Source organism: Colius striatus, chromosome 1 (genome assembly GCF_028858725.1).
Source record: "Colius striatus isolate bColStr4 chromosome 1, bColStr4.1.hap1, whole genome shotgun sequence".
Lineage (NCBI taxonomy): Eukaryota > Metazoa > Chordata > Aves > Coliiformes > Coliidae > Colius > Colius striatus.
In genome coordinates this window covers 205,766,880-205,780,518 of record NC_084759.1, presented here as the reverse complement: position 1 = coordinate 205,780,518, position 13,639 = coordinate 205,766,880, and the positions used below count along the sequence as shown (strand labels likewise).

The 13,639-nt window shown below is 46.0% G+C and overlaps 1 protein-coding gene across 1 annotated transcript in view; it reads right to left on the bottom strand.

The window, feature by feature from the left end:
• The window catches only part of LRGUK (leucine rich repeats and guanylate kinase domain containing), a 51,927-nt gene that overhangs the window by 14,253 nt on the left and 24,035 nt on the right, over nucleotides 1-13,639 (bottom strand). Inside the window, exons 11-14 of the mRNA XM_062020284.1 lie at nucleotides 8,989-9,108; nucleotides 6,189-6,285; nucleotides 4,817-4,930; nucleotides 76-277 (exon numbers count right to left, since the gene is read on the bottom strand). Coding sequence (XP_061876268.1) covers nucleotides 76-277; nucleotides 4,817-4,930; nucleotides 6,189-6,285; nucleotides 8,989-9,108 — 533 coding nt within the window. The remainder of the gene's footprint in view (nucleotides 1-75; nucleotides 278-4,816; nucleotides 4,931-6,188; nucleotides 6,286-8,988; nucleotides 9,109-13,639) is intronic.

The window sequence follows — 13,639 nt, the reverse complement described above, 5'->3', positions numbered from 1 at the left end:
TTGGATAACAGTAACAGTCCAGCCATTGGTGGGACATCAGAAGTCAGGTTTCTAGCATGTAAGGGATCAGCTTACCTGTGTTGACCACTGCATCAAAGTATCCTGGGAAATCCTGACTCATTTTGATGTATGTGTCCACTCTGGAGACTGCCTCTTCAATCTCTGGCCTGCTGAATAATCCTGTCCTCCTCAGATGTCCTTCATATTGTTCTTTGTTCATTGGTACCACCAGGATATATCTGGGTTTGAAGTAGGTATTCTTCAAGCTACGCACACCCTTTAAAATGAAAGGAGAGGAAAACCATGCTTTGTTTCTGAGACTGAGGGCCTGTTGTAGCTGAGTTTAGGACAACTCTGTATTTACCACAAATTAATGGGAAAGTAGTACTGGAAACCTCTATCCAATATATAGATTTCAAGATCCAGCATGCAACTTTGCAAAGTGAGATCAAGGTGAAGTGCCCTAAAGCTTTATGTGGAAAGTGTAACAAGAATCACAGAATCTGAGGGGTTGGAAGGGATCTGGAAAGATGATCCAGTGCAACCCCCTGCCAGAGCAGCACCACCTAGAGCAGGGCACACAGGAACTCATCCAGCTGGGGTTGGGATGGCTCCAGAGAAGGAGACTCCACAGCCCATCTGAAGAGTACAACTTTATTCTAAACACATGTTTGAAAGAATCCTTATAGTCAAATTCCAGTGATTTAAAGCATGACACTTCTCATACCCACCAGTTAAGGGCTTTTGCTTCTTTTCCCTCTTTCCTATTCCATAAGGACCTAGCTGTTAATGTGCATGGCTGACACACTGTTGAACTGACACACAGCACAACTCACCTGCATCACCACCTCAGCCAGTAGCTTTCCACGGTGAACAAGCTGACAATATTCTCCTCAGCTGGTATATCATAGGTAGGGATTGGAAGGGACCTTTAGAGATCATCTAGTCCAACCCCATAGTTAAAGTGTGCAGCTCCTTTGAGATACAGGCATATGTCTTTAGCTGGAGCAGCTTGCAATGTTAACCCCTCCCAAAACTGGGTATAACCACAACTCCCCAGCAGAGATATGATGTGCACATCTTTCACCTGTGTCACTGCAGGCAGCTGCCTGAACTTGAAGCATTTTTTGTCAGCAATAAACTACTTCAACTAGGACTTTTACTGTAGCAGACTTGGGGAAACCTTTCCATCAGCTTTGCATTGTTATCCAAAGTGAAGTGAGACCATGCACATTATTGCACTGTAGTAAATGTAGGGAAGCTCACTTCTTGTTCCCTCTGGCATGATACAGCTTCTTCACTGAAGTGGGTAGGAACAGAGAGAGATTGATATGTCAGATCTGAACATTGCTCATTACTGAACTGACCATCACATCCTTAAGCTCTGAGTTCTCCAGAACAATCCTAAAATACAGTCAAATACAAGCAAATCCATGCAAAAACCAGTAACAGGCTGAACACTCACTAGATGGATTCCCTTTTTCCTGGTTGCAGTGTTCTAAGTGCACAAGAAGATTTTGATGCATTCTAAACATTCCAGGGAGTGATTCTGGGGGAAAATGGATTCATTTTGGTGAAAACCAAAGGGGAGAATTTGGGGCACACAAATTTTTTTGGGGGGCATCCAGCAGAGTGTGGGCAGCAGGGGGAGGGAGGTTGTGCTGCCCCTGTGCTCTGCCCCATGTGCTGAGGCCTCATGTGCAGGGCTGTGGCCAGTGCTGGGCTGCCCAGCTGCAGAGAGCCAGGGAAGGGCTGCAGAGAGGCCAGTGCAGGGCTGCTGAGATGCTGAGGGGCTGCAAGATGTGTGTGAGGAGGAAAGGCTGCAGCCCTGGGGCTGCTCAGCCTGGGGAACAGAAGCCTGAGCTCAGGGGGATCTCAGTAACACCTCCAAGCACTTAAAGGGTACTTAAAGGTCCTTAAAGGGTCAGGAGTTGGCACTTTGTTTTGCAGGCCAAGGGGTAAGGGGCACAGGCTGGCACACAGGCAGTGCCCCTGGCCCAGGAGGAGCAAGTCCTTTGGTGCTGAGGGGAGGGAGCCCTGGCCCAGGCTGCCCAGGGAGGGTGTGGAGGCTCCTTCTCAGGAGGTTTCCAAGCCCAGCTGGACACGTTCCTGTGCCCCCTGAGCCAGGGGAAGCTGCTGGAGCAGGGGCTTGGGCTGGAGCAGCTCTGCAGGACCCTGCACATCCCCACCATTGAGGGATTCTGAAGTGCAGACTCAGCAAGATGTCACTTTTAAAATGTGTGTCAGTCTCCTTTATCAGTGAGGGATATTCCCCAGAGGAGAGGCAATGACCAGCTCTGATTTTCTCATCTCAACCCATAGACCATCATAAAAATTTCTTTTAATAGTGCTAAATCCCTTTTGTTCTGAGCCTCTGAGAAGATAATGGACTTTGCTAACTTCCATTCACATACATAACTCACCATTATTGTTTCCCATCTGCTAGCAGAGTCCACAGTGACACAAGACTCTGCATAATTACTACATGATCCTGAAACCTGAGTGACAGGGAATTTCTGAGCTACCTGTCCATGACAGTAGCCTCAGTAACACCCAGTAAAAGTCATGGTCGCTGCCTATGTTGCTGGGTTAACCTCCTTATGAATAAAACATGACCTTCTATTAAGTTCTTTCCCATAAATTATTGGATAACATATCTAGTTTGAGAAGAATGGACAGCATTAAAAGGCAATCCCTTCCCTCATATTTAATCTTCTCCTATTTTGCTTCCCTTGTCAATGCAGGGTCTGTCTGGCAAGACAACAAACACTCTCAATGCCTATTGCAATCAGGGGAGTCCAAGGGTGATTCACAGTTCTGACAAGCCTGAGGAAAAAGGAGGAAATGGAACTACAGAGAGATTATTCAATTGCTGTTTAATATCAGCCAAAGAACAGGCACTGAAGAGCAGGACTGAAGCAGTGAATTGTTGAGCATTTGAGCAAGATGCTGTTGATTTTTTTGCACTGACATGCTGCCATTCTGCTATTTGTACATCTATATGCAAGCCAGTAACTATGTACAGATTTATTAGGGCCAAAGGGGACTAAAACTCCTTACACACACTAAAGTTCTTAACTGAAAACTACTTTTTCAATCATCAGTTTCACAAAGTAAATAATCATCCTAGAAGTCATATAATGTAGTATCCTCAGTGATTCCCCTGTCTCTGGGGGCACAACATAGGATCCTTGTTAGCACTGCAGTTTCCTGCACTCCTTTTCTATCTGTGTTATCTTAGTTATGTTATCTTTTAATCTTAGAAGCAGGGAGATGATCATTGCCCTGGACTTGGCTTTGCTGAGGCTGCACCTCAAGTACTGTGTCCAAGTTTGGGCCCCGCTCTACAACAAGAACATGGAGGTGCTGGAGAGGATCCAGAGGCAGGTACCAAGCTGGGAAAGGGTTTGGAGCACATCCCAGATCAGGAAGGGCTGAGTGATCTGGGGCTGTTGAGCCTGGGGAAAAGAAGGCTCAGGGGAGACCTTCTGGCTCTCTACAACTACCTGAAAGGCAGCTGCAGCCAGGTGAGGGTGGGTCTGTTCCCCCCAGTAACAGCAATAGAACAAGAGGAAACAGCCTCAAGTTGCCCCAGGGGAGGTTGAGGCTGGATGTGAGGAGGAATCTCTTTGGTGCCAGGGCTGTCAGGCATTGGAAGGGGCTGCCCAGGGAGGGGCTGGAGTCACCGTCCCTGGAGGGGTTTCAGAGCTGGATGGGTGTTGCACCGAGGGCAATGGGCTGGTGGGTGATAGGGCTGGGACAGAGACTGGGCTCCATGAGCTTCAAGGTCTCTTCCAGCTGAAACCATTCTATGATTTATGATTCTGTCTTTTCCCCAGCTACCATAGAGTCTAGTAGTGTCTGTTAACTTGTAGTCATCCTCCACAGGTAGAGCTGAGCCCTACAAACCCAGTGAAACCCAGCAACACTCGCTTTCACACTCCAGGCTCTCTGTCGTGTCTCTCACTTTGGAGGCTCATATAGGTGGAGCTTGTTTTGCAGAAAGAATTTGGAAGGAAATGTAGCATGTCTTTCCTTTTTGTCACCCCAATCCCTAGCTAGTAAAGCTTGATCTAAGATAATGAGAAGTACATAATTAGAAAATTAGCTAAAAATGTCTTCTTTTGGGATTCCAGTAGCTGGGGTTTGATACTTTCTTGGTGACCTAGTTTCCTGACACAGCATGACTTCAGAGATTCTGCCATCTGTGCATGTGTACCTGACAAATCTCAGAGAGGGTAAAGTAATCCCTCAAAGTGATTCTGTCTTTTAATAGTTCTGCCCAAAGTATTGCCTCAGGCCTGCATGCAGCCTCATCAGCAAAGGGGAAACGTGGCATTGTCATAGGGGTTTTCAGCTCTAGATTAGTGCCACTATAAACTGCAGATGGTTGAAAAGCTGAGGGTACTGTAATGGAAAGTACTGGGGATGTGGTGGGGAAATGAGGCTGCTGATGGAAAAAAACATGGCCAGGAAATGGTAAGAAGTCAGCAGAGGATCCATGTGACCAACTGTGGGTGTCTACAATGAGAGTGGTGTGGTTTACATTCAGACAATGGAGAGCTGCTTGATACACGCAGTGGAATTGAAAATGCAGTTCATCTCACTGAAGAACTGCACCTGCAGTGACTGTAATTGACCCCACACAATTAGTTCAGATGTATTAGCAGCAGCTGCAGGCTGGACAGAAGGCCACAGGCTGTCTCTCTTGTCACTAAGTGGCTATGTCAAGGGGGTTGAAATTAACCTGCATGAATTCCTCCCCAGGACAGCTCTTACAGAATGACTCATTCAGTAGGCAATAAGTAAATCTTACCTCTATTTCTAAGTGAACACAGGTTGCAAGACCCTCTCTGGCAATTGATTCGATGGTGTCTCTTCCAAGGCCGTAGCGATAGCCACTGTATTTATAGGTTGCTATAAACTTCCCCTGAAAGTCAAAACAACAAGTATAATGGCACAGGAAAGTTTTTAAGGTGAAGCAATGTACTTAAAGGATCTCTGGACTTCCTTGCTTTCCCTCCCTACAAAGTTTCTCCCTGCTCAAGTCATCCGTGAGGGCAGTGGAAGCACAAGATTTGCAGACAAGTGCACACAGTCAGTTCTGCAGCATATGGGGCTGTACATAGCTCATGGGTAATAAACCACCAGTGTCTTGAAAACAAGCTGCTGACAGGTTACAGCTTTCATGGGTTATTCATTCACAGTGGAAAGAAAGCAAGATCTAAAGCAAGGGGCATCTTTCTTTTGACATTACATCAAACCATATGGACGTGCCATATAAAACAGGAGATGTCAAAGAAAAGAGAGAGGGCAGAAACAAATCTGGAAGGAGAATGTCTAATGGGCCAAGACATTTCAAAGTTAAAACCTGACAACTGAAACTTTGGTTCCCAGGACTAGAGATGGAAGACTTATATTCTTTTCAAATCAAGCTACTTGATTACTGAGAGCATTAAGAACCAAATCAGTTGCTGAAGAGTGTGTTGGCTTCTTCATTTGTGTATGTGCAAATGATGAGCTCTGTTGTGGCTTTATCAAGCCAAAAATTTATTGCAGCCAGGAAAAAAGGCATCAGAAACAGTAGCTGGAGGCATACTGCCTTCAGAGAGAAACACAATGCCTTTAGGGGGAGTTTGATGAACTTTAAAGCCTGCATTCCCTGCAGGGCTGCTGGGAAAAGACAAACAACGTGGCAGCACCTTCAAGAGTTTCTCTTTCCTGCACACACACTAGATATTTGCATATGGGTAGCAATGTGCTTCTGCATTACAGCACTTTCTAAAGATTCCTACTGACTGTTATACCCATTTAATGGTCACAGAATCTCAAGGGCTGGATGGGACCTCCAAAGATCATCCAGTCCAAGCCCTCTGCCAGAGTAGGACCACCTAGAGAAGGTTACATCCATACAGAAGCAAAGGAAGCATAAATATGCAACAACTTTGTGGTTTCCATCTATGAGCTTAAGCCACAGAGGTGTGAGTGAAGAAGCACTCACACACAGACAGAAACTTAATCATAGAATCATAGAATGGTAGGGATTGGAAGGGACCTTTAGAGATCATCCAGTCCAACCCCCCTGCAGAAGCAGGTTCATATAGACGTAAAGATGGTCAGACTTGGACAGAAAAGTAGAGTTCACTCTGAGGGTAGGAAATGAGCTTACAAGGATACAAGATACTTACTGTGTTCACCATTTTGTCAAATGCTTCTTCAGAAACGAAATAGTAATCAAGTCTGTTTTCTTCACCAAAGTAAGCTGCCCTGGTAGTGTGACAGGGACTGGAAGATATATGGTATAATGAAGAAGTAACCTGTTTTCAATCATAGAAGCAGCTATGGAATAGGAGGGGGGTGGGAGAGGGAGAATACTACAAATCATTTTCTTTTTAAGAAGAGAAGATATGAGAAATAGAAAGAGGTGCAAATCATCCCACTAATGCCACGTACATGAAACATTAACCCATAAATTCAACCCAAAAGTTTAAATGTAACATTACATTTTGCCTATAAATCCCCCCTCCCAACCCAGGATGGCCTGAACTGAAGCTGTCACAGCACCCTGTAAGACACAAATGATGTCACCATTTCCCCCCCCACCCCAGTTATGTCAGTTTGTGGGTGATATAAAGTAGAATCCCTAAATGGGGAAAAGGAGACAAGGAGTTAGGCTGAGCTGTGAGGTTAAGAAAGAGGTATAAAGATTAATCTTTAAATACATCCCTAATAGGAAAGGGAGAAACAATCCTGAAACTAGGGAGATAAGTGGGATGCAAGGCAGGGAAGGTAATTGCTCAGCACGATGTAAGGACAATAGGATAAACCTCTGGTATGTGAGCTTAACACCAGGATGGAACAGTAAAATAACCCCAGACAAAATCAGTTAAGTCAACACTTGTAACTATTTTAGACTCAAGTATGGTTTCATGTGCTCTCTTAGGAAATTCTGCTAGTTGTTTCTGCTTTGGTTTGGATTTTAAAGGAGAATGGGAACAAAAGTGTTAAAGTGGAGCTTTGGCATCGATTCACACCCACAAGGCTTTAACTCTTTGACTTCTGCTGCATTCACCTGGACAATATGGCTAAAAAAGACACCAGCTGCTACTAGTCTGCCATCTACCAGGTCCTTTCTGTTCATTGATTCCAGAGAGCTGTTATAAACCATTAAGTTTAGTCTACAATGCAGAGCTTGAGAGATCTTAACTCTCACAGCATTAGAGGGCACCTCCCCCTCCTTTTTTTATCAGCAAGCTGTGGCAAATGAGAACAGTGTGCTACACATGGGCTCTGTGCAATTGCACTTCAAAGGCTTGATTTCCTTGAAGATATTATGAAAGCATCCAACTTTAAAGGTCATTCCTGAGCACTAGCCAGATGGTTTCAGGGTCCAATTTCACCTTGATTTCTTTTTCAAACACTTTTAAACGTTGCATCTCTTTCTTTTTTCATTGCAAGCCCATGTTTACATTCCAACTGCCAGGGTAGCTCACATGAAATACTTTGTGTAATGAGTGGAATGTCTGAAATTTAGAAGTGTAAGTCATAAAATTGCTTCAATCTCTACTGAATAATTAAAACACAACTTTCCTTTATGGTTGCAATTTTCTGCTCTGTTAAGATTCTGCCTCTCTCCCTTTTCTTTTACCCCCCCTTCCCTTCACATATAAAACTTTGAGGAAATCAAATACACAGTATAAAAACAATAAGGACATAGTGCTTGGAACATTTCAATTGGCACTCAATTAGTTTGTAATTTCCAGTCTAGTCTCTCAAAAAAACCCAGCAGTGGCTATAAGCAAAGGAAAAAAGGGATTTTTTTTCTCCAGTCATATAAACCTTCACAGATCTTATTTTAAGTGCCTTTGCAACTTGCCAGTTTAATGATCTAATTCAACAAGTAGCTATAACTTGGGCACAGAGGAACCTGCTGAGGTTCAACAAGGACAAGGGCAGAGTCCTGCAGCTGGGAAGGAACAACCCCCTGCAGCAGCACAGGCTGGGGATTGACCTGCTGCAGAGCAGCTCTGCAGAGACACACCTGGGAGTGCTGGTGGATAATAAACTGACCATGAGCAGCAACGTGCCCTCGTGGGCAAGAAGCCAATGGCAGCCTGGGGGCAGCAAGCAGAGTGTGGGCAGCAGGTCAAGGGAGGTTGTGCTGCCCCTCTGCTCTGCCCTGCTGAGGCCTCATCTGGAGTCCTGTGTCCAGTTCTGGGCTCAAGAGGGACAGAGAACTGCTGGAGAGAGGCCAGTGCAGGGCCACCAAGATGATCAGGGGACTAGAGCATCTTCCTTATGAGGTGGAGGCTCCTTCCTTGGAGGGCTTCAAGACCCACCTGGACATGTTCCTGTGCGACCTGATCTAGGTTTCCCTGCTTCTGCAGGGGGGTTGGACTGGATGAGCTCTAAAGGTCCCTTCCAACCCCTACTATTCTTTGATTCTATGACTTCAGGCAATCAAGCCCTGGGAAGAACTAAAATGAATAACAACAAATATTTATTGGTTGTCTTTTAACTTTTCACAGAATCACAGAATCTCAAGGGTTGGAAGGGACCTGGAAAGCTCATCCAGTGCAACCCCCCTGCCAGAGCAGCACCACCTAGAGCAGGGCACACAGGGACTCATCCAGCTGGGGTTGGGATGGCTCCAGAGAAGGAGACTCCACAGCCCATCTGGGCAGCCCCTGCCAGGGCTCCCTCACCTCAACAGGGAAGAAATTTTTTCTTTTATTTCTTTGGAACCTCTTGTGTTCCAGTTTATACCCATTGCCCCTTGTCCTATCATTGGCCATCCCTGAGCACAGCCTGGCTCCAGACTCCTCACACCCACCCTTGATGGGTTTGTAACATGAATGAGGTCACCCCTCAGGCTCCTCCAAGCTAAAACCCCCAGCTCCCTCAGCCTTTCAAAAAGCAAAAATGAAACCAGCAGCAATTCAAGCTGTGATCACTTGGTATTCTTTTAAACTTATGGAGCAAACTTACCCATATCTGAAGTAATTGTTGAACTGTCTGCAGATCTTATGACTCAGCTCCCTCTTCCCAGAGGCCACAGGGCCAACTAACACCAGCATGGGGTAGGAAGTATCAAGACTAGGTAAAGTGCTACAAGAAAGGAAAACAAGGAGTCATTATTATGAAATATTCAGCAACTTTGTATAAAGCTTCTGCAGAGACTTTACCATGTTTTCAACTACTCTCATCTGTCCATCACACTGTTCACAGCTTAGACAAGAATCAGAAGGGTGTGCTCAGTATGAGACCCTCTAAACATATAAAATAGCACAAAACATGGCATCAAAGACCCCTTTTACAAAAGGAATATGTTATGTCTACTATAGTCTTGTCTGATTTGTAGCCTTTTCAAAAGCTCCGTCTGCAGTTATGCTGTTGCTGGGATTTGTCTAAGGGTTTCCAAGCCTATTGCAGAGATGGTAATCTTCTAATGGTCAGGATAATGAGCCTGGCATGAACCTGGGCTCAGTCCTATGATCCCTTACACACCCCTGCATGGAATCTGGATGACTTCCATGGCCTTGCCAGATGAAGGTGGCACTTTCAGTGAATCACAGAATTGGTGAGGTTGGAAAAGACCTTTAAGATCATCAAGTCCAACGATAAGAAAAGAACTCCTCAATTCAATTTGTAGAGAACTCTGCGATTCAACACAGGGAAAATGACTCAGATCCTTAAACTCCACTGAACACAAATAACACTACGATAAAAGAACCCGAAGTGCTGCAAAAAATACAAAGCCCTCCATCTTCTCCATGCTGAGCAGATGGCTAGATCCTCCAGTTTCCCCTTCCAGCTGTAAATACCAGGATGAATGGCATTTCTGCACTTTTGAGTGCGCAGCAATTTATTTAGGCAGCTAAAAATGGAACACAACGTTGGACTCTCTTTTTAAATCTCAGCTAGATCTTAAGCCTGTGGCACTTGATCATATGTCAGAAATAATTTCAAGCCCCCTTATTTTTTAACTAATAAATGGCTGTAAAGTGGAAGAAAACTACTGATGTAGTGGTTTAATGTGATTTAAAACAGGTGAAGATGAAGACTTGGAAACAGAATGTATTTGTTTTGCCTTTTCTCTTACAAGAACCTGAATCAATACAGAGTATCCCACAGAATCACAGAATCTCAAGGGCTGGAAGGGACCTGGAGAGCTCATCCAGTGCAACCCCCTGCCAGAGCAGCACCACCTAGAGCAGGGCACACAGGGACTCATCCAGCTGGGGTTGGGATGGCTCCAGAGAAGGAGACTCCACAGCCCATCTGGGCAGCCCCTGCCAGGGCTCCCTCACCTCAACAGGGAACAGCTTTGGCCTTGTGTTGCTTTGGAACCTCTTGTGTTGCAGCTTGTCCCCGTTGCCCTTTGTCCTGTCATTGGCCATCCCTGAGCACAGCCTGGCTCCAGCCTCCTCACACCCACCCTTGATGGGTTTGGAACATGACTGAGCTCACCCCTCAGGCTCCTCTTCTCCAAGCTGCAGAGCCCCAGCTCCCTCAGCCTTTCAGCACAAGGCAGATGCTCCACTCCCTTCAGCATCTTGCTGGCCCTGTGCTCAACTCTCTGCAGCAGCTCCCTGTCCTTCTGCAACTGAGGGCCCAGAACTGGACACAATATCCCATATTTGGTCTCACCAGGGCAGAGGAGAGGGGGAGCAGAACCTCTCTCCACCTACTGCCCACATCTCCTGTAATCCACCCCAGGATGCCATTGGCCTTCTTGGCCATGAGGGCACATTGCTGGCTCATGCTCATCCTGCTGCCCACCAGCACTCCCAGCTCCCTTTCACCTATACTACACCTTTTATGTATTTGTAAACATGAATGAGGTCACCCCTCAGGCTCCTCTTCTCCAAGCTCAAGAGCTCCCTCAGCCTTTCATCACAAGGGAGATGCTCCACTCCATCCTCTTGATAATAAGAACCATGCAACATAAACATGGAGGAAAGAGATTTCAAATTAATGGCAAAAATGAAGGGGTTCTGTGACAGAACCCTTATCTTCACCATAGTTTTAATGTATTCCTCCTCCATGCACAGAAGCTGTTACATGCTTGTAAATTGCAGAATTCCTCTGTCATCTCTTCCTTTACAGGGAAGTGTTACACCCAGTAATGACACAATACATCATTACTTGACATTATTATACCCAGAACTCAACTTCTCTTAAATAAATCTCTAATGCTCAAATTCTTCATGTCCTCAAACTCACAGAATCACACAGTGGTGGGGGTGGGAAGGGAACTCTAGATCATCAACCCTCCTGCAGGTTCCCCTTGATCAGGGGGCCCAGGAACGTGTCCAGGTGGGTTTGGAAACCTCCCAAGAAGGAGCCTCCACACCCTCCCTGGGCAGCCTGGGCCAGGGCTCCCTCACTCCAACACTGACACAGTTTGTTCTTGTGTTTCAATGGAACTGTTTGTGTTCCAGCTTCATCCCATCACCCCTTGTCCTGTTGCTGGATACCATACAAAAAAGTGCTGCCCCAACCCCTGACACCCACCAGTGAGATATTTGTCACTATTCATGAGCTCCCCCCTCAGTCTCCTCTTCTCCAGACTAAACAGCCCCAGGTCCCACAGCCTTTCCTCAGCAGGAAGATGCTCCAGTCCCCTGAGCATCTTGCTGGCCCTGCACTGGCCTCTCTCCAGCAGTTCTCTGTCCCTCTGGAGCTGAGGAGCCCAGAACTGGCCACAGGACTCCAGATGAGGCCTCAGCAGGGCAGAGCAGAGGGGCAGCACAACCTCCCTTGACCTGCTGCCCACACTCTGCTTGCTGCCCCCAGGCTGCCATTGGCTTCTTGCCCACGAGGGCACGTTGCTGGCTCATGGTCAGTTTATTATCCACCAGCACTCCCAGGTGTGTCTGTGCAGAGCTGCTCTCCAGCAGGTCAATCCCTAGCCTGTGCTGGTGCAGGGGGTTGTTCCTCCTTGGATTGATTATTTCACCAGAAGAACATTTCCACCATTTCTGATGTCATCACATCCCCACCTACTTCTTCTCAAAAGACAAACAAAAAGTTTTGCTTTTCCTACAACCTGGAACCTTCTAAAGAAGATACTTGGCTCACTTAATGTGCTTCTATCAACTTTCTTTGTCTTTGGTGAGTACAGTGATACACTGCTGTGCAAGATTAATAGATTTCAAGACCAGGAGGGACTAATGTGCTCATATAAGTCAGACTCCCCTCATCACACTGGCTACAGGATTTCCCTGAGTTAGTTGTTTCAAGACTGATACCTGGGGTTCTGTTAGAGCACATTTTAATTAACAACGTTCCAGTTGTGGAGAATTCTTGGTACCCTTGATAAATCATTCCAGTGGTTAATTACCTTCATTGTTAAAAATAATCATTCTCTATTTCTTCTCTGAATGAATTTATCCTCAATAGCCAGATACCAACTCTCATCATGTACTTGCCCAATAGACTGAGGAACCCTCTGTTATTAAATTTCTGTTCCCCATGTAGGAGCTATAACTGTGATCAAGCTGCCTTTTGAAATGTCACATGCATTTCTAGTAGGGGAAAAACACACATAATGCTGTTCAGTGGTGTGTTACCATGTAATTAAAGATAGAATCACAAGGCACAAAGAGAGAAGGAAGGGCATAAGAAACTTAGTGTTTTCTGACTGCAGAGTATGGAACAGTGTAGCCTTTTTGCTTGGTTTTCAGGTTGTCTTTTTAGTAGAGATGTTACTAAAACCAAATTAATTATCAGATCATCTAAAAATATAGATCATAGAATCACAGAATGGTGGGAGTTGGAAGGGAGCTTTAGAGATCATCCAGTGCAACCCCCCTGCAGAAGCAGCTCCCACCTAGATCAGGTCACACAGGAACGTGTCCAGGTGGGGCTTGAAGCCCTCCAAGGAAGGAGCCTCCACACCCTCCCTGGGCAGCCTGAGCCAGGGCTCCCTCACTGAAACAGTTTGTTCTTATGTTGAAATGGAGCTTTTTGTGCTCCAGCTTCATCTCATTATCATAGAATCATAGAATGGTAGGGGTTAGAAGGGAACTTTAGAGATCATCCAGTCCAACCCCCTGGTAGAAGCAGGTCTTGTTTCTAGCTACTGAATAAAAAAAGTGCTGCCCCAACCTCCTGACGCCCATCATTGAGATCCTTATAAATATTGATGAGATCCCCCCCCCTCAGTCTCCTCTTCTCCAGACTAAACAGCCCCAGGTCCCACAGCCTTTCCTCAGCAGGAAGATGCTCCAGTCCCCTGAGCATCTTGCTGGCCCTGCACTGGCCTCTCTCCAGCAGTTCCCTGTCCCTCTGGAGCTGAGGAGCCCAGAACTGGCCACAGGACTCCAGATGAGGCCTCAGCAGGACAGAGTAGAGGTAGAGCAGAACCTCCCTTGACCTGCTGCCCCCACTCTTCTTGATGCCCCCAGGCTGCCATTGGCTTCTTGCCCACGAGGGCACGTTGCTGGCTCATGGTCAGTTTATTATCAGTTCATGACTGTGTTATGTTTTCCAGCTAAGCATGGGCAAACATTCAAAGCATCATTAACAGTTTTGGTCAGTACCAGAAATGCTGGCTTGCATCTTTATCTGTTTGTGTATGCAATACCCCTGACAGAAGACAGAATCGTTCCTTTCCAGCAACATGGATACAGAT